Source organism: Chiroxiphia lanceolata, chromosome 3 (assembly GCF_009829145.1).
Source record: "Chiroxiphia lanceolata isolate bChiLan1 chromosome 3, bChiLan1.pri, whole genome shotgun sequence".
Taxonomy (NCBI): Eukaryota; Metazoa; Chordata; class Aves; order Passeriformes; family Pipridae; genus Chiroxiphia; species Chiroxiphia lanceolata.
In genome coordinates, this window is record NC_045639.1 from 51,060,338 (window position 1) to 51,085,694 (window position 25,357).

The following is a 25,357-nucleotide window of genomic DNA, read 5'->3' on the forward strand; positions in this document are numbered from 1 at the left end:
CATTGTAGATTTTGTTTAAGTTAATACCAAAGGGACTTACATTTAGCTTTCTTTCTTTCCCTGTTCTATAAGAGAAAAATTAATATCACCTTTAAGGAAGTCACAGGTATTCCAGAGGAGGGAGCAATTACAAAGTTCCCAGCATTCCAAATAGAGGTAGTTATTCCAAATAACATCATTCAGCCATCTATATTGCTTTTCTCTCTTTCAGCACAGACTTTTCTCTCCACGGGATGGAATCTCAGCTGCAAAACATCCAGATCCTAGTTTATGTGTATGTGAATATTTAAGGTTAATATATTCCATGTGGGAGAAATAGTCAGCACCATTCAGACCACATTCCCTTTCCCTTTCTTGCTACAGAGTGGGATGTTGAAAATGTGCCTTATGAAATTGCAGGTTCCTTCTCTAGTTGCATGAATGAATTCATTGTTTCTAATTAGAATAAGGTGAAGTACTTCTCCCCACGACTGGATGTCCAGAAGGCAGGACAAATGAGTTTAAATAACTACTCTAAATCAAAGATAGAGAGGATAAATTTCCATTTGTTTTTTTCCCCACGTGATAATTTTTGTCCTTTCTGTCCCTGTACAGTGTATGTGTTTTGGGGCTTTTTATATATGCAGCCCAGTATCAATGACTCAAGCATGTGTCCTAGGTCACAAATTGACTGGAGAGCAGGAAAGTCAAGACTCATGGCTTCGGTTATCAAGCAAGTCGTCCTCTTAGCCAGAGGTAGGTGCCAGTTTGTTGCCAACTTTACTGGATTAGATTAGAAACCTAAGCACAACTTTTGTATGTCCTCTTTATTTCATCTCCGATGGACTTGGGCGAACACTTGGCTGGTCCTGGGGCTGCCCCTGATCCCTGGGGATCTAGACAGATCCCATACATTGCCTGGAAGGACTAGTACCTACAGGGACCAGGAGCCTGTGTGTTGCAGTAGGTTGCACTACAACAGCAGTAACACATTTATTCTTTTTTTGAGCTGGGCAACTGAGAAAGCCCAGCCTGGGTACAAGTTGTGAGGTAGTTTCATTTTGCCTCTAAGTATGTCTGCACACTATGTGCACAGCTGAGCAATTTTCTTGGCCTTGCCCTTTTAATAAAAGGAGCATGACTGGACTGTTAGCCAGACTATCATTGTGTGTGGCCAACTGGCATGGCCACACATTCCTCTTCCTTTGCAGCAGCTTGGTCATTAATCTGTGCTTCCCAACACACAGACCAATCTTCAAGGCAGCTGGCAGTATCTGCTGAAGCATTGGAAGATAGGGAGCCTTTTGACTGACAATGTCAAATGGGACCAATGAGGGTGTGCCCAGTACTGCAAAAACAGCAGACTGAGAGATGTGAGTAGCAGGGTATGAACTGAGAACCTGTCAGGATGAAACCTGTGCATATCCCAACTTCTCTTTCCCCTGTGTGTCCTGGTTTTCACATTGAGGAAACCGGGAATGCTTTAGGCTTGACCTGCAATGCCCCCTGCAGGTGCCTGTTGCAGTGCGAGATGTGCCAGGGCCCTGGGGCTCACCATCTCATGGAATGGTTACAGCCAAGACTCCTCCCTTTTATCTCGGGTAGGCTTATTCAAAACGCAGATTAATTTGCCGTGGATTGGCATGGGATTAACTTGCTAGGACTTCAGAACTGACCTCCTATAGCACGGGATAAGGCTTGGCAGGGCTGGTGCTTAGCTGATGCTAAAAAGGGCTGATGGGCACTGGTGACTGCATGCAGTCAGTATCCCTTTACCCTGCTCTCCAGAACACTCTTCAGCACCTACTGACATCTGACATTTCATTATCCAGTATATCCCAACAGTCCCAGATAAAGACATCAATTCCATGCTGCTGTGTTGATTCAATTCCCAAGCAGCTGGCTGAAGTAAAAAATGGGTTAAACATTTAGACATTGACCATTATTGTATTAAACCAGGATCATATTGATTTTTAATCTTTGATAAGAATTTGATAAAATTTACTGCAGCCCTCAAATATTTTTTACTTTGATTCCCTGTATTCTTCTTTTTAGTTCCCCCAGAATATCCAGCACAAATACAGAGTTCTGTGAATCATCTCATTCATACTTTACACAGAGGAAATGCTACCACTGTTCTATTGACCTGTTTACATAGCCAAAGGTGGTGCTGCAAGCTGGTATTCAATTGGTAATATTCTGATTTCCCAGGACACATGTAATACAACTAATTTTATGAATTAAAAATTGAAGAGATGCCATCAGTTTTTAAAGTCATATTCCCACTTGGCTCTTCTCAGAATCATTGTTACAAGAAAGATTACTGGGACGACCATAGCAATACAAATAAGAGGGGAGAAACCTTTTGCCTTAGTCTGGGGTTTTGAAAGGTGGTAGGCTTTTAAAATTTATTTTGCACTGGACAGCATTTATGTGTTTGTATATGGTTAGTGCCTCTGCATGCTTTTTATAAACTGTTTCTACCCAGAAAATATATAAGCCTGTGTCTGGAGTTTGTTTAATGGCATGAGCTGTTTATTAACAGCAGGAGCACATTGCAGATAAGATTGTGGGGGAGGTGACTGAAAAGTAGAAGCAGGATATGATCGAGGACTGAACCTTGGGTCCACCCCTTTTTGCTTACTGCTGTTCTGCTCTTTCCTCTTTAGCCCTTCCTTTCCGTGAGAAACTACTGAACTTGAAATAAAGGCTCCATATTTCCATAGTCATGACACTCTTTTCTTCCCTCACCCCAGTCTTTATAGCCATTATATGTGTTTTGATTGGGGTAATAATAAAGAAAACTAATGGAGAGAAGGAAAAACGTGATGTTAAAAGCAAGCTGACACCTTGCCCGTGGGTGGACGAAGATTTAAAAGATGGTACTGACCACACCTTGGATGAAGAAGGTAAGAAAAATCTTATCCATCTGAACACTTCATTGTTTGAATTTTGTCTGCTGATATGAATAAAGGAGATGTAATCCTCTGGACTTCTCCACAGTGACAGTAATGTATAATGCTATTCTGCTACTGTGCCCTGAGCTTGTCAGCTCCCAGGAAGGAGGCAGTCCTCATGTCATGTCACTGTTGGTGTAAACCTCTAATTCCTCCAGGTCCAGGTCAGAGAGCAAAAAGAAAACACATTTTCAAAGACCCCTGTCTGTTCCTCTGAACAGCAGATCTCAAACCTATGAGGGACTTTATGGGCAATATAGGGAAAGAAAGGAGATCCTACTAAAGTCCCCCCAACCTCTTCCCAGGTCTTATAAGCAAAGGGAAGACCTGAGCAGACAGTTTATATCTGCAAGTTGATTTTGTAGACATCTCATCCCACTTTACCACCCAGTGCTACATATTTGGTCTCAACACCCCTAAAAAGTTGGAAATGGTTTTAAGTCCTCCATTTGTGGCTTATGAGAATGTCCCTGAGAGCTTTAGCTGAAACTAGAACCATTTGAAAGCTATGTTGATCAAATACTCAAGAACAGAATGTGGTGATGCTGCTAATCTGTTCACTCAACTGCCTATTTGAAACCGTACAGAATGACTCTTATTTTCAGTAGCTGTTTCTGATGCACAGCTTGGACAAAAGTCTAAACACTATATGTACCCTTCCTTCTTCTTGCTTCCTAACTATCCTCCATAAACTGCCTTTATTTCCTTGTGAAATAAAAATCTACAGAGTTCTATTCCTATGAAGCTTTTAAAGTTGTAGTTAATACAGCTCTCTTTTTTTTTTTTTTTTTTTTTTTTCCCCTTTTCTTCAAGCTGGCTTCAAAGGCTTTTTGTGGGGATTCTTTTTTTTGGTGCCGTATGACACATTCCCTGACTCCACTTCTAGAAATCTTGAAACATATTGTTCTTCTGTACATATACTTATTCCTAAGATCCATTATTTCTCTTCCTTTCTCAGTGTTCAGTGTACTTTGAGTTAGTGTTTTGTATCAGTTTCCAGAAACAGCTGATACCTGGAACATTTTAAACCATGTTGACTAATTCCCAAATACATAAAATTTCTTTAAAAATTACTTCATGTGCTGTATCCTCCTTTTTTCAATGCAAAATAGATTCTGCATAAAATTATCGCATAATTCTTTTGTCACTGATGGCTTGCTAGTTCAGTTAAATTGCTGCAAATTAAAATTCCTGAGGGTAGTTCAAATGATAATTTATGAATCATCATCTCGGACTATGCTTGTTTCTATCAGTTTAAAAATTTAGATCCTCTAAGTAAGCAAACCTATTAGTTCTTAACAAGGAGCCTCACTGCCACAGCTGCATATATAAAGTCATTAATTTCTGTGCTAGTTGCTTACCATTTTATTCAGGTGCTAAATTCAAAATTGTATTAGTTTCAAATTCCTTGCAAAAAATTTGACAGGTAGACATATTGGTGCTGTTGCTAAAAGATTTATTTATTTTTAAATAAAACCTTTCTCAATTTACCATGTCATTCAATGTTAAAATCGGTTTTCTTGCTATTTTGCTTTTAATAATAAATAATTATCTTTCCCTTAATGGTATGTGATTCAAACCATGTCTTTTATCTCTAGAAAAATTAAAATAATTTCATCATGCTCTGGGAAGTTTTTCTTCAGCAGGGAAAAGTCCAGCTTAAGTGAGAAGAGTAGCAATGAGAAGTAGAAGAGCTGGTAAGGAAATTTGCTAAGTAGAGATCAAAATGTATTCCCCTTGTTAAAATTTAACACTTGTCAGTGTTAAAATTTTCACTGACTGTACTAGATGCTGAAATGGAAACATGGACGTAAACAGAGATATTATAATAGTAAAGAATATTTTACATGCTGTGTAAATTCTACTTTATTAGCGTATCTTACGGAAACAAGCTCGTTTCTATTTAAATGTCTCGAGCTGGCTTGTATTTAAAGATAAAGTTCCTCTGAAGAGAATTGGAGTTAGGTGAGATGAAACATTCCTAAGGCCTTGTCTAAAGCTAGAATCTAGGGCTGCCCTAGGTGAACAAGCTGAATTTTCAATAGACTCCGGAACAAGAAGGGATAGCTTAAGATCAAGTTGTTTGATTTGTATCCATTACCAAAACAAGGTCTATTTGCCAAGCATGAGAAGCACTCTGTAAGAAAAGCACTGACCTTATTTGTAGATATCACGAACCTTCACTGAAGTGGCACCGTCAGGGATGTTTGACCTGAGAGGGGCATACCTTTGAGTAGGAGAGCATTTAGTGTAATTAGCTGAACTGCTTGGGCAGACTCAGTAAGGTCACTTATTGGCAATGAAGGGTAGAAGTGCTCTGGAGCTTATGTGTGTTCTGCTTTCAGTAGCTGAAGAGATGAGTGTTTCTTGGAGCAGATAAAAACCCAGTTCCTTCACTAGGTGCAAAGCACTCAGTCAATTTGTTTAATGCTTTAACTGGCAGCACTGCAGCTTTGTTTACATGCCTATCTGTCCTGTAACTTTCCCCTTCATTTATAAGATCCAGAACAAGCGATTGTTGTGCTGTGGATTGGCAAGAATGGTCTGTGTATGTATATGTCTGACTGCGTCTTGCACTAGGCCATTGCACTACCAATTAGATACAGATGAAAAAGGTGTTTCTTTAGCCTTGCCTTGAATGATGAGTCACAAGGACTTTCTAATAGTAGTGGGCATCTTGTCCCAAAGTGGTGGTACCTCATCTCCCACTGATTCAGATTTACACAATTAGATCTGGACTACTGAAAATCATGTCCAGTCTTCATGTATATCAATCACTTTCTTGATCATATATTCAGATCCGTACAAGTGATGGATAAAGTAAAGACCCAGTTTACAGCGGTGTGGAAGATGTGGTTGAATTATATTTGTATCCTTGTTATTCCGGGGATCAGTTGCACAGATTAATAACAAAGATATTTTATTACTATATATTTAATTGTGGAGACATTGGCAATACACTCTACTTAAAGAATACAAAGCAATGTAGGAAGTTCCAAATATTCCTTCTGAAAATGCACTGTTCATTGCTTGTCATACTTTTCATAATAGACCTCTTCCACTTAAAAGCATTTCTCTTCTCCCCAGTTTCAAAGACTTCCCATATCTTAATAATACTACTGACATGAATTAGGCAGTAGCAATTTAATTTTCCATTTCAATAACAGTTCATGTTTTGTGTCATTTAGGAACACAGGACTCAGATGTACATGATGCATTACTGTGTTTATCTTCCTACTGCTGCAGACAAATCCAGCCTTGTCATCAGCAGAATGAACATGAAAACTGGCCATTCATGACCCTATTTCTTTAACCTTGCTGGAAGGCTGGTCCAGAACTCCATGCTATAGGTTAAAAATCCTTCTCTACCTGCTTGTCTGCCCAAATTTATTTAATACTACTGTATACCCATTTTTCCTGTTCCTTCCTCTTCATATTTTAAAGGATACTCTTCCAGCCCTGGTATATATCCTCTTGTGGTTTATAGATAGCAATCAGATCACCTCTTAGCTTTCCATTTACTAGGTAAAACAGCAAGTCTTCTCTTTATAAAACAGCCACTCAATTTCTCTGAAGATCTTAAAAACCTTCTGTAACTATATTCCAGTTTGAGGTAATTTTCACAATATTTTGATTCTGGCTTCTTTCTTCCAGAGTCTGCCTCTCCACTTGCTACTTCTTTTGCTTAAGTTCTATAACCAACTCTTGGGGTTTCCAAGATCAGCCTGCTAGGCACTATTTATAACCCACTAGTAAGGCAATCCATCTCTTTTAGTTCTCTTTTAGCCACACACTCAGTTCAAGATTGGATTCACTACTGGGATTCCTGTAGTGGCAGATTTTGTAGCAGTCTGCCATTAATCAAGCAAAAAACCACAGGGTCAGTTACCCAGAATTTTATGTCCAAAGATCTGAAAGCTTTCTTTGCATTTATTTAATTGTTTTCCTATGCATCGTCTTTACACTGGAAAAGAGATTTGCAAAGGAATTTTATGCTTAGGAAGCAATTCCTTAGAGAAGAAACTGAAAGAGCTTGTTTGGAAAGTAAACGCATTCCTCTAGACTGAAGTTTCTCAAGGATCAGTTTCAGGACCATTTGTTAATATTATCTAGTGGTCTTTGCATAAAATCAAGGAGGACACGTGAAATTTCTTAATGATATACGAGTGGAAGCCAACAATACAGGGAAGTGTCAGTGTAGGTAAAATAAGTGGCCAACAGAAATGAAATGACAAGTTGTTGCTCTCAGTGTGAGCTTATGTTACTAGGAACTCATGGTAAGATTTTTTGCTACAAAATGAGGCAAAATTTATTATACGATTTGTAGGCTGATTATAACCTCCCATATGAACTGCTGAGAAGATCGCAGTCATCATCCTAAAATGTATCCTGAGAGAAATTTCTGATAGTTAGAGAAATAGTACTTCTAAAATGAGATTTCATTAAAACGAGATTCATGGGATGCCTGAGCCAAAACCATTTCAGATTTTCATAAAAGGCAGGAAGACTGAAGACTACTGTAAATGTACAATGGAATCGATGGCAATCTTGAGAATGTGGGTAACAAGGTAATAGACTTACCAGCAGGATGTCTGTTGTCCATCAAGTCATGGAATACACAGAGATGTAAACAAGACACTTGTAGTATTGTATAATGTGACCATACAAACAGGAGTATGTCTAAACACAGCAATTAAAGATATAGAGAGCATACACTAAACAGATGGTCCTGATAATGATTTTATCTTAGCATATGGATAATGTTAACTGCTAAGAATGAATGGTAGACACATGGTAGAGGAGAATAAATACTAGATGAATTTATTAAAAAAAAAATTGCCAGGAGAGTTTTGATTTTGTGTGTCAGTTCCCTCAATTCTGGGTTCTTCTCCTCCCTCTGCCAGTATTCCCAGTTGGAGGGTATAAAGGTTTTTCATTTTCACTAGTTGCCTCACCTTTTTTCCATATTCAAAATCTTTGAAAGTACATTTCTTTTTTTGCCTTATTATTAAGTTGAGGTATCTTGACCAAACAGCAATTCCACTTCTTTTCTTCTCTTCTTCTTTCATGGGAAAAAAACCTCCACACCACAAAACGAGCACACATTCATCACTACTTTACTAAATGTAAACCACAAAGGGAACATTAGGAAGAGGTACCTTTTTACTTTTCAGTTTGATTGTACAAGATGGTCACAAAAATAATTTTTACAGCAGGTCGCTGCTTCGCATTAACCTGGAGTCAGGTCCTTGCAGACTGTGACCAAGAGTGCTCAACAGAGGCATGAAATGCTAAACAAAGAGAATTCTCTGGGTATGCAAAATGAAATGTGTGTTGTTTGGGAACCAGAATAATTCTGTCTAAATTCAATGTATGAAAGTGGATTTATTTCACCCTCTTGCACATGCTGAAATACACTTGTGAATATTTCACTGCTGTTTATAAAATGAACAAAGAATCAGCCTAGTCTCTAAGGCAACTTCATACTACTAAAACACAGAAATAATTGCTGTTTGAATTTGCACTGGAAATTGCTATGATTCTGGAATAATAGACTAATGGTGACTGAAAAAGAACCGGAATATTTTTCCTGACTCAGCTCTCTGTTGCAAATTGCTCAATACTATCGACTAGTCAAAATGCAGCATTTAAATGGCTTTAACTTCCACATCATAGCTGCAAAAAATGCTATCTCTGCTGATTCTAGGAATAAAGGGGAGAAAGAGATCTCAGAGACAACAGAAGATTCATTTTGTGATATAAAAAACCCCAGAGAGACAGATTTCAGTGAAACGGGGAACCATTTAGAGTTCTTAATTTAAAGATAAGAAACACGTCTTATATTTGATATATTGTTATCCTAACTATAGATGCCTGTCATCCATTTTGTCTTATGCTGGAAGTGTTGGGAAACCAAAGAGCTTAACCACAAAGTCACATTTCTGCAGAGCTAAGACTTGCAGTGCTTTGGCTATGAAACATGAATATTGAAAAAGTTGACATTCATCTCTTCAGAGGAGATTTTTCACATAATGGTAGTTAAGCTCTCTCCTTAACTTCAGTAACTAGACTGGTTTTTTTTTTTTTCTTATTAGACTGCTCAAGAAGGAACATACGTATTCACATTTACTTTCTGAGAAAAGTGGGCTGAAGGCCTAGCCAGTTTTTCACTGCTGTTTCAGCTTGTAACCCATTTTTGCAGGCAGGCTTGCAGGCAGGCAGGCAGGCTTGCAGGCTGAAGTGGAGAAGGTAATGACTTCTTTGTGGATCACACTTGCAACAGCCAGCCAGGACCCTCGTACCTCTTGGTATTTAAACAAGATGTTTATTTAGCAGCTGGAGCTAGGGATCAATGAGTTGTGTCAACTGGAACCTCAGACTTTGCCTTAGGAGTGATGTAGAAGTAAAGTGTATGCCAATGCAGGACAAAGTGTGTTCCAGTGGTGAATGCCAAGGATATCAACAGCATTCTCCAGCAAAAAAATCCCTAACCACTTGTGTTTTCTTGCAGATGTTGATGAAGAGTGGCAAGGACTTGAAGAAAATGTTGCCCATGTCCCCTTCACTCCAGAGCGCTACTCTGAGGCTGAAATGATTAAAAGGTCACAGACATTTTATGAGCTTCTAAATAAGAGGCGATCTGTCAGGTTTCTTAGTGATGAGCCGGTCCCCAGGGAGGTTATCGATAATGTCATCAGAACAGCAGGTATGGTACTGAGTGGTTCAAGGTCTGAAAAAAACAAAAAAAGGATCACCATTGTTGTTCAACTGTGTAACTGTGAAAAGGTGGTGTGGAAAAGCCAAGAAAATTGGCATTTTGCTTATGGTTTTACCAGATTCACCTGTAACTGGAATGAATTAGCACCCATTGATCGGTCAGAAATTACTCAGCTTGAACAACAAACCATATGTTGGGGAATTGTTTGGAGCATTCCCAATTCCTTTGTGTTTGCAGTTCACCCATAAGGGAAGAAGAGCATTTCAACAGCATGAAGCAAAACACTTAATTTTCAACCTTTAAAAGATGTTATTTAAAATAAAATTTGTGTATGGTTTAGTGAGACATATTTCAAATAGAAATATTAAAGTGTTTTCTCTTAAAAATGTCAAACCATGTGTACTTCGCATGCTTTAAAATGCAATGCATTATAATATCCAGTGTGGGTTTTGATGTTTGGGTTCCCCCCACAAACATAGTGATGACATTTTCTTAGGCAAGCAAAATATTTCAGGTGATATAAATGGTTGGGGTTTATTATAGAAAAAGAATTTCTGTCTAGAACAAAAATCCTTTTCCAGTCCTTCTGACATCAGTCCAGATTCTTGTTGCATATGACTGGAGTGTTATGATGAGGACCCTGATCAAGGTTATTTGGTGGAACGTCAGAAATTGATTATTTTGTTGTTGTTGAGAATTTATGCATTTCAAATCATTACTGTCATGTCCTGGCCTAATCTCATCTCTGCTTTAGTAACATTGACTTCACCTAGAAGTGGTTTTGACCCTCATTATTTCTCTTATTCTCTGAGCCAGCTGCTCCTGCTGTAGAAAATATTCCAGGCTGCCTTAGAAAACAGCTCAGTGGCCTTTAGCAGGATTAATAATATAAAGATTCTCAACATTTGAGGTGCATTGTTTTCCCTTTAAAAACTGTAAGCAGCTTTGTTGCTGCACTGTAACGAGTCTCTGTCTCCCTCTAATTAACTAGGAGTCATTAAAACACTGAGCATGTTTTGGCAAAAGCAGCAAAGCGAACAAGCCTGGCGTGCAGATGAAGTACTTAGTAATCCTGAAAGCTTTGGGCTGTGTAGAGAAAAAGAAAACAAAATGAAGCATAAATGTCATCAGTTTTTACCCAAACCTGAGGAGAGGCAAGGTTCACAATAAAAAAACATTTTAATATATAAAGATAGTTCAAGCTGCTTATTCAGTGTTTCTCAAGCTAAAATCAGTCCTTAGGTAAGCAACTATTGTATGTGTTGAAGATCTTCAAATATTTTTGAATGTGTGTGAGGGATCAGAGAGATCTAAGCAGTCTTTTTAACCCATATATATGTGAATCTGTGCAGATAACTATATCCTTCAGCTTCTGGTTTTCAACCTCTAGGCAGTTAAAATATTCTCCTATGGTGGTGGTGGGTGAGCAAGTGCAGACTTTATATGTGCACATCTACATACACCAGCAGCCTTTGGGACAAAAAACTCAAAGCTGTATGCTGTATGGCAGATGTCTTTGTTGTGCAGCTCCTTATCTTAGTCAGTTAGTGACAGGTTCCTGCGCGTGGTCACTTAGCCATGTTTTCCTGAAAGCCACTAGTTTTGTCCTTTAGCTAAAATCAGGTCTCAGAGTTGGCTGCATATTCAGACAGTGCATTGCTTTCCATATAATTGCTATGGGCGTATGCTGCACCATGTTACTGTTTCATCATAAGAACCAAAAGGAACTTTTAGAAATCCTTAACTTACCCTTCCTGTAAGATTGCTGTATGAAAGGACTAATCTCTGTCCTTGAATGGGACTTCTCATTCTTTAAGAAAGAAATGAATAGGATTGTCTGCCAGAACTTGCCTCAGTCCTTTTCCTCCCGTCTCATTCACTTGCTTTCCCATCACTCTTGGTCAGCCTGAAAGCTCACAAGGAATAGCTAAAACCTCTCACTGCCCACCCTCCTTCCTGGGTCTTCATCTTTCCCTGTTTTTGTATGAAGGTACTTCACCTAGTGGAGCACACACTGAGCCCTGGACCTTCGTGGTAGTGCAAGATTCGTATTTAAAACGTAAGATTCGTGAAATTGTAGAAGAAGAAGAGGAAATCAACTACAAAAAAAGGATGGGAGACAGATGGGTTAATGACCTGAAAAGATTGAGGTATGAAAAGTCAATTGGCTAAGGAGTTTGAAAGGAGATATATTCTAGTCTAGGAAAGACTTATATAATTTTCAATTTCTTCTTCCCTCTCACTTTTAATATATTTCTAAGATTCACACTTGGAAAGAAAAACTTATAAATATGCATAGAATTGTGCCTTGGTGGCTGGTTCATAAAATTGCTTCCAGCAAAAGGTATTATATGCTCTTCATCTTGAAAGTTTTCCAAGCATTTGGCTCCATCATTATTTTTTCCTGTGTAACCTCTGTTGCTGAAACTCTTGTCCCAGATTTTTCCTGTTGTTTGCCAAACAGTGAAGCTCCCGAAGTCATTGGAAGCTTTGCTACTGACTGAGGTAGCCCCAAGGCTTGACCCTATCCAGGTGCTGAATTATGCAATATTTAATTGTTCCAAATGCCCTCCGAAGTCTGACTGACTTGCTTAACTTCTTGCAATGGGAAGATGTTTACTGAGTCTTGGCTTGTCAAATGAAACATATGCACAAAGCTTTGTAGGGTTTATGTGCCCTACCTATTTCATAATGTTATTTTACATGTGCTTAGGTGCTATGCAAATTTATGGGCTATGCAAATGACTAAACCCCAGTATTTTTTATATTTTGAGTGCAAACAGTAGAAAGTGCACATTTTCTTCTCTGAATCCTACATCATAATTAATATATTTAAATTTTCATTTAAAAAATTGGGAGCCAAATGAATTCTAACAGGGCTGAAATACTCAGAACCAAAGTAACATTTTTTTTTACCATGAGAATACATTTAGGTTTAGATCGAAGACAAAGAAGTTTTGAACTTTTTTGCCAGCAGTTTTCCCTACAATCACAAAAAAGTTGGCACTGCTAGTAACAAGCAAATCTGCAAAATTCCAGGAATTAAATAATCTCACGGGCAAATACCCATGAGGCCAGTCATAGATAAGAGGTAGCTTATTTGTATGCAATTCTACTCTTCAGAGTGAGCACATCAACTCCTCAGCCAAATCTGTTAAAATTGAGAACTCTATTCAAGCTTTTTTTTTCCCAAAAATGTTTCTATTTAAGCTGATAATACTTAATCCTTTGCAGTAAATGTTCTAAGCTTTAGTCTACTGCTATAATAGTCATGTACCTTTAGTCCCCTCTGCAGACTGTAAATGTGGCTTATGGGAAAATGAAAAGGTTGTAAAATAAATGTCTTAAACATTCTTTTGCAGAACAAACTGGATCAAAGAGTACTTGGACACTGCTCCATATCTGATCCTCATTTTCAAGCAGGTATATGGGCGGCTTCCAAATGGCAAGAAGAAGACGCATTACTATAATGAAATCAGTGTTTCTATTGCCTGTGGTATCCTGCTTGCTGCACTGCAGGTATGTTGACAGAACCAACACACTAGGAGTCAGTTTATTAGCTTGGACTACATACCAAGACTATTCTGCTCAAATGAGAGTGGAACCCAATTTAAATTTTAACATTAACAGTCCTCTGGAATACTCCAATTCCTGGCAATATGTCTTAGTTTTGAGTTTTAAAGTTATCCCATATAGGTCTGTATCTGAGAAGGTAATTCCTATCATCAGTACTGGTTAACAAGAAGAAAAATGTAATGTAGCTTCCAGAGTTGTCACTCTTTTCTAGGCACAGACTTCAGCTCCTGTGGTTTCTGCCTTATGCTAACAGGGCTGACAGGCTCTGCAAACTACCCAAGCATGGCTGTGTGGTGCCACACTGGCCCCTTTTTTTCAGTAATCCCTAAAAAACAGCCTGACACCAAATCACTTTTAGTACACAATTCTGGAAAAAATAAAAAACTAGGGACATACTCCACAGAACAGGCTGTACTATTTCAATCAGTCTTTCCAAGGCATTTCTAAAAGTGAACTGATTTCTAAAGCTCAGCATGTTTGACACCAGCCAGTTAGATTTTCTCAGTGGTTTCTCAGTGCTCAGTTCTGCTTCTTGTATCTGATGTACTCACACAAGTGTTTAAATAGCAAAGCTATTCTGATGGTTAACTTGGCCTGTCAGCAGGATAACAGTAAGGTGCCACCTCTTATATTAGGCCAATTTCCTACCAGGCACTGCCATTTCTCCTCCATTCTCTTTTGAATGACACTTCCTTTCATGCATTGCTGCTTCTCAGGCACCATTTAGCACCACCAGTATTAGCTCTTCTCCTCTTGAGAAGATCCTAGAGATTATGAAACATGAGACGTGCATTGCCTGAGCACCTTTCACTGGCTCACTTTTATATCTCAAAGACTCTCAAAATTCTCATATTACATATACGGAGAGACCGAAATCCACATATGCAGTTGTCAGGAAGTGAGTCAACTATGTGCTTATACCTTGGATGATGTCAGCTCTTTATTGTTTGTCAGATTTTTTTGGTCTTTTGTGAGATTTTGTATGAGAGGAGCACTGATATATAGACCTACTTTGCGGTTCTGATATAAGTTGTAACAATGGCCATTGTGAGAGACAGAAACAGACTCCTGTAGCAACTTTTGATACAGTGCCTGTGCCCCCTTTCCCTGTAGGGAGCAAATGTTCACAAAGCTGTAAGGCATCTTCCTGTCAGTTCTATGGAGGCAAGAACTGAAATATTTCTCTGTGCAAGCCAGGTCATAGAAGCAGAATAGTTTGGGTTAGAAGAGAGGTTTACAGGTCACCTAGTCCAACCCCCAACTCCATGGGATGATATTCCAGTAATATCCCCACAACTGCCTCTCAGCTTCAGTGTAACCCTGGGTCCCCCCCTGCGTGGAGCATTGGGGGCAGGCTCCGGCTGTATGGCACGCAGACGTGGCAGGCAGAATGTGCCTTTGCTGTGATCGAGAAAAGCTGCACTTTTCCATAAGCAAAGTAGGCTTCTTTTATGGTACCATTAAGGCTGTTAGTAAATCACATGTTCTAAAGACTGTAACAGGATCTAACGGAGCAGCATTTCTGGGCTAGTCAATAGGACAATACAGGTCTGGTGGGAACAACTGCTACACATACAGAGCACAGACCTCTGTCTCACTCTACTGCTGTCTGTCTTGCTGCAGAATGCAGGTCTGTACACGGTGACCTCCACACCCCTCAACTGTGGCCCCCAGCTCCGGGTGCTGCTCCAGCGCCCAGCAAATGAGAAGCTACTCTTGTTGCTCCCCGTTGGCTATCCCAAGAAAGATGCTACTGTGCCTGCGCTGACCAGAAAGCCGCTGGAAGACATCATGGTGGTCATGTGAGCCCAGTGCCAGGAGGAAGGAGTGCATCCCTGCTGACAGCTAGGAAGCAACAGCCTGATGAAGTTGTCATTGCTGTTTCTTTACATCGTCCCCCTATGTCACTGTTGCTCTGGCAGTTTACATCTGTATTTCTTTTAGTGCTACTAACAGCAGTGAGCAATCAAGTGTTGTGCATTTGACAGGTGCCGTTACTTATGAAACCAGGCAGTTGCTCCAGGAGACAATGGCATTTAAATGACCTTCATCGCTTGATTTTTCTCATGCAAATCTTTTCTTGAACTGGAATATATATTCTTCTTATACTTTTCTGATTGCCGTTACACAGTTATTTTAAGAATTTTAATGAAGGTTGTATTAAAAGATATAAAGAGGTCAGACTCAGCTGTCTCGATCACTGTTTAAATGCCCCTTCCCCCTCTGTGTAGAAGGATGCTATTTTTCTCTTATATGATAGGATCTCCCCACTTGGTTGATCTCAAATACCTTGTCTATACCAGGTATTAGACTGGGGAAAATGTAGTAGGAAAAAGTCATCCAAGTAATTTCCTTGTTACCCTTTATTTATACATGTTCCAGGCCCAGTTAGATCATATGGTAGCTATCAACCATGCCCCCTGTATTTGCTGCTTCCACTGGAAGCAGCCCAGAGGGAACTACTGTTCTGGTTATCCTGTTTATTATACCTACATCTATAACAGGTTAACACCCTGAAATTTAAACTGCTTTACAGACCCTGACACGTGAGAGGCGCTTTCATGTCACACCAAATCAGGCATAGCCAGGGATATTGCTTCCCACAAAAGCAACGCTCCTTACTAAAAGCGAGATGTGAGGGGCGCCAGCGGGAGCTGCGCCCTGGAAGCGCTGGTGCTGCCGATCCCTGTGCGGGCAGAGCCCCCTCGTGGGGCCGCGGGTACCGCCGGCGCTGGGAACAGCGCAACGTGAAAACGCGGAGAGCCATCGTTCCTGCAGGTCTCTGTTCTGCGAAACACTTTCCCACCCGGATCTCTGCTGCAGGCAAATTCAGCCAAATTGGCTTCAGCCCTCCTTGGGCGTTGGTCGAGATGACCCGCTGCTCCTTGTCTGAAGTCTAACCTGTGCTAGAGGAAGGTGTCCCTGCCCACAGCAGGTGGATTTGAGCTAGATGATCTTTCAGGTTCCTTCTAACCCAAACCATTCTATGATTCTGTAATTCCATAAGTCAATCCCATTTATTATCACCTGTTGTCAGCCTAGCAAGTGGAAGGGATAATGTTTTACACAGGTACAGATTTTAGCCATGTCAATGCCTCAGTCACCCAGTGGGAAAAATTATTTTTCTCTTTAGCAGACCATTTTGCTGGTATTTAGCAGGCATGCCTAAATGTGTTCACCTATTGTACTAATCTTGTTTCACATCCTCAGTGATACAGCTATGGCAGGAAGCTCTTAATGCAGGCCTAATCTAAAATGAGCTCTTATAACTAATATAAAATAAAATAAGGAAGTCCTGTGTCTACACACTTGCAAGGTCTAAAAGGTAGTCAGAGAGAGAGGGATGGGCTGAACCAGCCAAGGCTGACCAGCTACAGGTGCCCAGTTATCAGGAATACATTTTAAAGTCACTGTTGCAAGCTTTCCTTCTGTGCAGATGCTGCTCTGCCACATCAGGCCCCTTCACAAGCAGTTTTTACCTGCTGTAAAAACTATGTTTTAATTCAGAGTTCACATCAATAGAGGGAGGATGAATCTCTGTCTTGTTGCAACTTCTATAGCTACAGAAAAAAACTGCTGCTTCCTGGTCTCAGTCTGCAAAATAGACAACACTCAGAGAAGCTTTACCAAATGAATTCAGTTTCAAACAGCAGAATCTTGCATATATAAGACCATTTTTAGTATGATTTCATAATTAAAAAACAAAGAACTAAACCAGTTTAAAAATACACAGAAAATTGTCACAATAACAAGCATTGGTATATGCCATTTATACTTCTTTGCACCAAAGAAGATTAATGGTGTTTTCTTCCCCTATGTTGATTCTGGAAACTAAGATACACGTAGTAGTTGAAAAACTCAAGCCCTCACACCCTCACACCTACTAAGTCAAAAAGATTCTTCTTAGATCACACAGTGTAAGTAAAATAAGCTTCTTTTCTTTTTATTTTTCCGCTCCTGTACAAATGCTTATTCAATCAGAAATTCTTCAGTAGTATTACAGCTGCTGGTGATATTGCAGAATTTCTTGTAAATCATGCTAGTGTTCCTGTAGTGACAAGCCTATTTAGAATTACAAGTGTTCTCTAATAAGTGCACTGTCTTTACTTAAATCACAATTAAATAATAATAAATTTTGCCTTTCCGTACAGCACATTATTAAAAAATTTAAATTGTTTTACAATTAATAAGCAATACCTCTATGGTATTTGTTCAATTTCAAGGTAAAAAAATGTTTTTCTGCTATCTAATTGGAGTTTCTCATATTTCAACTTGTGTTGGTTGCCTCTTGACCTGTTGTTATGCATCTGCAAGAGAAGTCTGGCTTCATCTTCTCTGCATCTTCCAATCAGGCAGCTGCAGACAGCAATCAGGTTTCCCCATTTATGGGATCTTTCTTCCTTGAACCGTGTGGACAAATTTGTGTGCATTCAAGGATTCTCACTGTCTGAAGTTTGTCAGACAAACAGGCTTGAAGTCAGGTACAACACAGTGGGTTGCATCACAGCCCAGATGATTAAAGGAATAAGTATCACATGTTGCTGGAACCATGGCAAACTGCCCATCTCCTCCCTCTCCATGGATGGCTAAACTGGCATTGGTTTTAGTATGCCCTTGAATACAGAGCTGTAAGCTGTTGCAGTTCACCTGGCACCTCATTTGCAATCCAGCTGGCCATCAAGTGTGGCAGGAAAGCATTACCCCTGGGTAAGAACCCAGTTCACCATCTTCCTTTCCAGACAGGTGAGCCAGAACCCAAATGACTCTGCTTGAAAATAAATATTTTTTTAATCTTAGTGATTCAAAGGTCTGAGGAAACAGTTACACTGGTATATATGCTATCTCCTTCATAGCTTAGAACTCACCTATATGACTGAGTGCAAGATTCCCATAAACTAGCTGGGCTGTAGTAACCATCTAAGTGAACAGCTCTCTGCTTGAAGAAAATGGCAGGTTGTCAGCATTTAGCTTCTTTGCAAACAGTTTAAAGCTGTGTTGCTATCTTACATTTGACGGAAATAACTGCCCAAGAACAGCTACTGAACTGGTCTGAGCTGGTGCACAGGGATGTGCTGTAGTTTATCAGCTGTGTATTTGAGCACGGGTAGAGCCTTCCCCAAATCTTTGTTCGCGAAGCCTAGCCATGATGATGATGATTTGAGCATTTCTTACCATATAAATTTACACTAGTACAACAGAAGCAAAGCAAGGAAGTACTAACATGGTGCTCTGTAGCCCAGATGAACAGAAGCATGCAAGCTCCAAACTCAGGTTGTGGTTTTGCTTTGATTAAGTTGCAGCACTTCAAAGATATTTAAGCAAGTAGATGTGCAGTCAGCATCTGATTGATTTATTTGATTGCTACATAAACTTGGGCACATGAAAAATGAATCTTGAGAAATAATCCAGCTTGCACTCCAAGGCAGGATCACTTGTATTTGAATGCCAGGTACTGACAGAACATGAATTCACAGCACTAATCCACTGCTCCCAGCAAAACACTTGAAAGAAATAAAAACTCAAAAGCTAATTCTGCCAGCACATGCAAGTCCTAAGAAGTTTTTGTTTCCAGAAGGGCTCAGCCTTGGCTTCTTGTTACTGTCACTGATGAGACCTCCATGGAGATCATTAAGAAGAGGTTGGCTGCCGTATTTTTTTTAAGATTTCCACCCACCTGAGCTTAGCCAAAGAACAAACTGCAAAAGTAGAACAGATTCATGACTCAGAACTCTCAAGGCATTTAATTATTGTTTTGGCTAGCACTACCAATATCAGACATCTATGAGAGCCCAGTCTTTGCCCATACAGACAGAACTCTTCTGTGCTTGCGGATTGTAAATAATGAGAACACTTAAAGGCATGAAAGCTGGGCAACAAAATCCATTCAAATTTAAGATGGAGGAGAGTTCTTGAAGCTTGAATCAGTGCAGCAGCAAGTTACCAGTTAAATAGCACATGCTGTTACAGGTTTTGTGTGTTTAATCACTGTTAACCTTAGCTACAAGATTGGAACTGAGTTGAACTAGTTCTGGTAGAAACAACGAAGGCAGTCCAAGACTCTGGTGACACAGTCTAAGGCATGGGAAAAAAATACTGATCAGCGAAATGGGTAATGACTAAAACCTCAAGGCGTGAGTTACCAAGTTTTTCAAGACATAGCATTAAGAGAGGTTGTGTTTGAAGGATTTTTAAGAGGTAACCTATGAAGCTTGGAGTTTTTTATGAGGAGCTATCCTGTGTCTGAGGGTAAGTTCCTGTCTATTACTAAAGATCTTGTCATTGAGATCGCAAGTGACTCAGCTTGAAAGGGTGAGACCAGAGTTGGACAGTTTTGCCCTACAATGTGATAGTGTTCGTGAAGTTATCCTGAGGAACACCTCTTGCAAATACTAAGTTCAGAGTGTGTATATTGGGAGTCAGATAGCGACAAGCACAGCTCTGGAGACCCACAACAGTCACAGATATACTTCAAAGAGAGGATCTGCTTTAACAGGCTGACTTTTTTTCCATTGGATATACAGTAGAGACACTGCTCTGCGGATTATGCACTGGATTTTAAAGAAGTTTTTGTGTTATTGTTTTTGTAGTGCAAATTTTCTAAATATCAGAAGGCTTTTAGCATCTTCAAACTATTCCTTTAGCTCACTCATAGGATGGTAATTATTCATTCAGCCTGCAGAATTCTCTGTGCAACCAATGCCAAGGTACCACTCTTAGATAAAGAGAAATATGTTCTCTAGCAGCTTACTGTGAAAGACATCTCTAAGCAAGTAGTACTACCAGGTGTAAGGGGCAACAAGGACCTCCTGGGTTTACCTTCCTGGAATAAATAAATATGAGATGTGATGTAAGTCACCCCTTTTTCAGTCTGAAGATCTTAGGCTGCTTTCAATAACAGTGTAACCTTTGTGTAGCAGTAAACTTGTTTGTTGGGCTTTATGACAAGAAAAAAGAAACAAAGGAAGACAAGCCACAACTACTATGCAATGCATAAGGAGTCAAAGAGCTGAAAAGAAAAAAAAGCTTTCCTATGCTGACCAGTATGTTTGTTCCTGTTTGTAAGCTGGAATGTATAAAATTTAGAGCTCACCAAATTTCAGGATATTATATGACTCTTGAAAAATCTGTATCACTCCTGGAATTACGTGTAAAAGCTACTAATGAGTGATGACTTAGCTGCTGCCAAGCAGGATAGTTGTGGCACCACTCCTCTTTGGTATAGGGCCTTTTATTATTCAGAATACTTCTTAGACTTAATACAATACAACATCTCATTCTCTAATTTTGGTCTCTATTTCCCTTTTTGCTGGAAAATGAAGACGGAGCACATGAAGGGAGAAGAATAATTTTAAATTCAGTGAAACATTCATCAAAGCAAAAAGGTGGTATAATCAATAAGCAGAGTACTGGACAGTTATATGTAGCTTTATAAATTTAAATTTTAAATAATCACGTATTTTACACAGTTTTGCAAAATGGTAAAAAGTAAGAGCACCCTTGACTTTAAACCAGGGTGAATCATCAATAAACTTTAGTAGTAGCTGGTCCTGAAAGAGAAGAAAAACAAACTTCAAAATTACTAATTTAAACATTAATAAATACACTATCTATTTAGCAATCAAAAGCCACTGGAAATACTGACTCATTTTGATTAATTTTCAAAAAGCATGAAAAGAATTGTGATTATTTCCTTTCACTGCTTTGGAGACCAAAGCAGCATATGCAAGTGGAATCACTTGAAAGAGAATCAGGATCTGTTTCATGCTGAACTATATTTCAGATTGTCCTTGAAATGAGAAATTGTATTTCCAAGCTGTCTACTAGCCAGGATGTCAAGGCGACAACTGGTTATCTGTATGTGGGATTCCAGATTGTGTTTCAGCTTAAGGATATGTTATGTATTGAACAGGGCCTGGTAGCTCATTTCTGTGGCTCAGTGAGGTCTGAGACAAACGTGATGCACAAACCTTAAATACATTATGCCTTGCATGTCTCAGTTTGCTACAATAGCATCATAAATCAGAGGTGATCAATGGATGGTACCAGATGGAGATTTCTTGTTGTGACCACTAACTCTGGCTGTGCAAGCATGTGTAGGTGTGCACGCATAAATGGTGTATCTATACATATAAAGTATAGGTGAATAATGTGGCACAGCAGAATTGTTTTCGCCTCAAGTGGTTGCAGTTTTGCCACTTTCCCAGGAAGGAGATCTTAGGCAAAAAACAGACATTGCTGGTTTTGGAAAATAACAAATTAAGTCTAGGAAAAAAGCTCTAAGGCCAGAAGGACTGTTAAAAAGTATCTTGCATCTTACCAGAAAGTAGGAATGTTTTATACAGGATAACCCTTAACTACTGCTTCCTCCTTCTACACAGTACAACTTGAGTGCAGTCATGATGCTGTTTATTGTTTATCCATTTTCTCATGTTCTTGACCTCAGTTTCTTTTCTGTCCTTCATTTCACATCTGTCACATTTGCTATAGATACTTTTTGAGCTTTGAGCATGGTGTTCTTTTAGTAGAAACACAAAAAGTAGCATTACATACAAACCAAATGGTACTGAACATCTCATGAGTTTGACTACTTCAGGGTTCTGGAAGCTCTAAGGCTACTTGTACTCTGTTTACAGTAACTGGATTTCTTCAACTTAGCATCCCAGAATGAGAACTTGATCAGGTTGGATCCATGTTGTTTGTATGCTCACAGGTCTGACTTCTCCCTGCCTAAACATTGTGTTGTCTTGTTACTGACTAGATTCAGAACAAAAGCTGACATGTAAGAAATATGGGTAGGTCTTTTGATTCTAACCTTCAAGGCAGCATCTCTCTATATAGCTGCTGTTCTGTAATATCAAATAATACCTGATAGGGAATTTACTGCAAAGAGGACCAGAGCTATAGCATGATTCTTAGGTTTTGTGTTTGGGTTCTGGATACAAATCTCAGCCCTTCTGCATTACACAGGGTAACACTTCATGTGTTACCAACTTTCACTATGCAGCAGTCTGCTGTGTGTGGTTTTAATAACAGAGTAGAAATATCATCTTTTCCAAGCTATGGTAAGCCCACAGAGGTAAATGACTTGACCTTCTCATACTTAATGGCACTAAGGAGGGTTTTAGGAAGGATGCTGGAGGGGTATCTTGGGAAATGAAGTCCCAAAGTAGTCCCATGCACATGGGTAGTGAGATACCATGGTCAAGGGGTCATGTGTTGCTTTGAGGTGTATATAAAAGGTGATGTCTCATTTGAATAAAGAGATTTGGCTGCTGAACCCTCAGCCAAGCTGGGTCTGTATGGGTTTATTTATTTATTGTATTAATAAGCCATAATATATTGACTCCATTAGCAAAGCTGGTAAGTTGAGAGTTTCCCACATGTAACTTATTTCTGTTTAAAGGTTGCGTAAATTTACACTTGAAGCACACATGCAGAAACATTTGACAGAAAAAAGCATGGGTACTATGCAAAATGTGTTGAGCTGGCAGAGGAGCCAGGAAAACAGTAAGCACAGGTCAGTAGCAAGATCTTAACTTTTGTGTGCTTATTTCTACTGTGATTTTTCTCTCTATGTGGGTGCAGCATCTGAATTCCATTAGATATGTACCGAAAAGTGATTCTCACTCCCAAGTTTGTGTTTTCCTTTTGGCTGGATTTGTTATATTATCTGTTTATAATTTGATAACAAAACACAAGTAGAAGTATGAATCAGCTAATAAACAAAGGTTAGAGCAAACTGCTGTCAACTGTTGTCTATTTTAATTGCCACTGGAAATCTGGCAGGTACCTCCTTTCCTACAAATCCAAGCGAGTAACACACTCTGTAAATATTACCCTCCCATAATTTACTAAATTCTTCATGAACAAATTTCAAAGTTCAAGAATGTAATTATTTGGAATTAGTAGTGAATTTCTTTAACACACAATTGATATTCTGTGGAACATTTGATTAGCAGCTGAAAACAGTTTGTAATTAATGCTGTCATTAGCTAGCACAGTACTCACTCCATATGAGACTGTAATGTTATAAAGTTGGGTAGGCCCAGAATACAGAGCAATGCAGCCTGACTTCTAACTAACTTACACAGAACAAATGTTTTGTAGGAGAAGACTGCATGTTCACCTGCAGAATCAAATATAGCAGATTTGCAACCAGGTCTGGATCAGAAATTTCCTCAGATTTCATCTGCTTTTCATGGTGTGCTGATGTCAGCTGTCTGTGGACTTACAATTTTTGGTTTTTCATCTCACTAGAGGGACAGGGTAGAATGGACTAAATGTGGCTGATTTATGAAAATCCGCATGGAGAGCAGCCATGAATGGTGGAAGATCCTCTGCACAAATGCCTATTATCTGTGGAATGTTCTTCGGAGCATGACGGTCCCTCTTGACTGAAGGCTGTTTTTTTTCACCTGTACAATCATGCAGCAGACCTCTCTCGTGGAGGAACGTTTTTCCTTTCTGCCCCTTTGATCCAGTAGAGCAGTCCTCCTGTGAGCAGCTGAATGGGGAAATACGATTTTCTGCATGGATTATTCTGAGTGAATTGATGTAATAGGAGGCAGTTTTGCCTGCAGACCAGTATCCCTGCCCAGAATTAAAATACCTTGTGTAAGAAAAAAGTAAATAGTGTTGTAAATAATCTTTCTTTTCTTCAGATGTTTTAAGAACTGCATACCTAACCTGGCACTTGTGTTCTGCTCTCTAAGGGCTGGATACATAAATGCAATTCCATTGTTTAGCTTCTCAGAGTATTCATATAAAATGAGCTTTCCCTTGACCTTTTGTACATACAATCATCTTTTTTTATCCAGCTGCTTCTAATTGGCAAGAAAATACATTTAAGTGCTCCACCACGTTTGCTGACGTTCTCTGACTACCACTAGATGGCACGAGAATACCATGTAGGAACAAAGGACCTTAGCTAGGAAAAGAGTTGGCTCCTAATATCCCCTTGCTCCTGTTACCTTTAACCGTAGTCTGTTACCCAAACCACAGATCTAGGAATATGTATCTGCAAAGGACTACACAGAAAGTAAAAATTTGTCATGTACTTAAACGGCTTAAGAGTTGACTGTAAATGCAAAGGGCCAGACTCACTTATCCAAGCTGAGAGGCTTAGGTAGGTGGGATTTTTTTTCACTGTAGAAAGGACCCAATTTTATCTAGTCACATATTGTCATATGCTTTTCAATGATATAGACACAAAGTTTCACGTTAGTCATCCAGCAGGCTGTCATGTTCTCAGGTGTCTTTAAATAAGAAAATGGTCACAGCCATTTCCTTTCACTGAATTAATTCCCCATGTATTTCCCTTTCTCTCCTGTGGGTCTTCATACTTGCTTCCAGACCTCTGTAATCACGGCTGGCCAGCAGCTAAGGTATGACACTCAGGCACTTTTCTCTCAAGGAGCAGATCCAGCTCCAGTCTACTCAAAGGCTCTTGCTCATATGAAGCACAAGGCACAGTTTGTCATCTGAGTAAGGAGTGTAAAGATTTTTAATTTCTGCTGTTTACCTGAGAGAAGAGGGAGATCATTCACTTCTTCTTTCCTTTCAGATACAGATAAGTCATGAGGGAATTATGCAACGTAAACATGAGAAGAGCTGTGGAGGAAAAGCTTTCCCTCTGTCTTCTCCCATCTTGTCTCTGAAATAAATCTTCATTCACTCTCTATTTAAAGGATTTTGGAATGAGCTGTGTATGAAAACTAGAACTTCCTCTTTTTCCATAAGCAGTGTGAAAATTAAGCCTAGGACTTTAAATAAATTGTGAAGTACAAGTCACCTTTTAATATGGAGTGTGGTGGCCTTAGAAGCCTAATGGGAGATAGAAGGGCAAAAAGGTCTGGGAGTGAAACACAGATTTGAAGGCATGTCTGTAAGGCTGTGTTCAGGCTAGAGCTGTTATATTACAACAAAGAAATTACATACTGGGGGAAGGTAGGCAGGTGCAGAGGAGTTATTTGGTTGCCCAAGCAGCAAGTCAGTCAGATACTAACATCAAATGAAGGAGCATTCTCCTTATTGAAGGTTCAGCCAGGTAGCTAGAACCAAAGACTGGAACTCCTACCCGTCTAATAGTGGATAAATCACTTAACGTATTTTTTTCTGTCAGTGCATG

At 39.4% G+C, this 25,357-nt stretch overlaps 1 protein-coding gene across 1 annotated transcript; it reads left to right on the forward strand.

Annotated features, from left to right (window-relative positions):
• The first annotated feature begins 2,585 nt into the window (after positions 1-2,585).
• On the forward strand, positions 2,586-15,483 carry IYD (iodotyrosine deiodinase). The gene is made up of 5 exons (XM_032684327.1): positions 2,586-2,888; positions 9,448-9,642; positions 11,645-11,804; positions 13,017-13,173; positions 14,854-15,483. The coding sequence occupies exons 1-5, from the start codon at positions 2,708-2,710 to the stop codon at positions 15,034-15,036; spliced, it is 876 nt and encodes a 291-aa protein (XP_032540218.1). The 5' UTR covers positions 2,586-2,707; the 3' UTR covers positions 15,037-15,483.
• Positions 15,484-25,357: the final 9,874 nt, after the last annotated feature.

Coding starts and splice junctions, on each gene's coding strand:
- IYD (XM_032684327.1), top strand. CDS start 2,708: ATGACACTCTTTTCTTCCCTCACCCCAGTCTTTATAGCCATTATATGT. Junction 9,643..11,644: donor TAATGTCATCAGAACAGCAG/GTATGGTACTGA, acceptor TTTTGTATGAAG/GTACTTCACCTAGTGGAGCA. Junction 11,805..13,016: donor AATGACCTGAAAAGATTGAG/GTATGAAAAGTC, acceptor ATTCTTTTGCAG/AACAAACTGGATCAAAGAGT.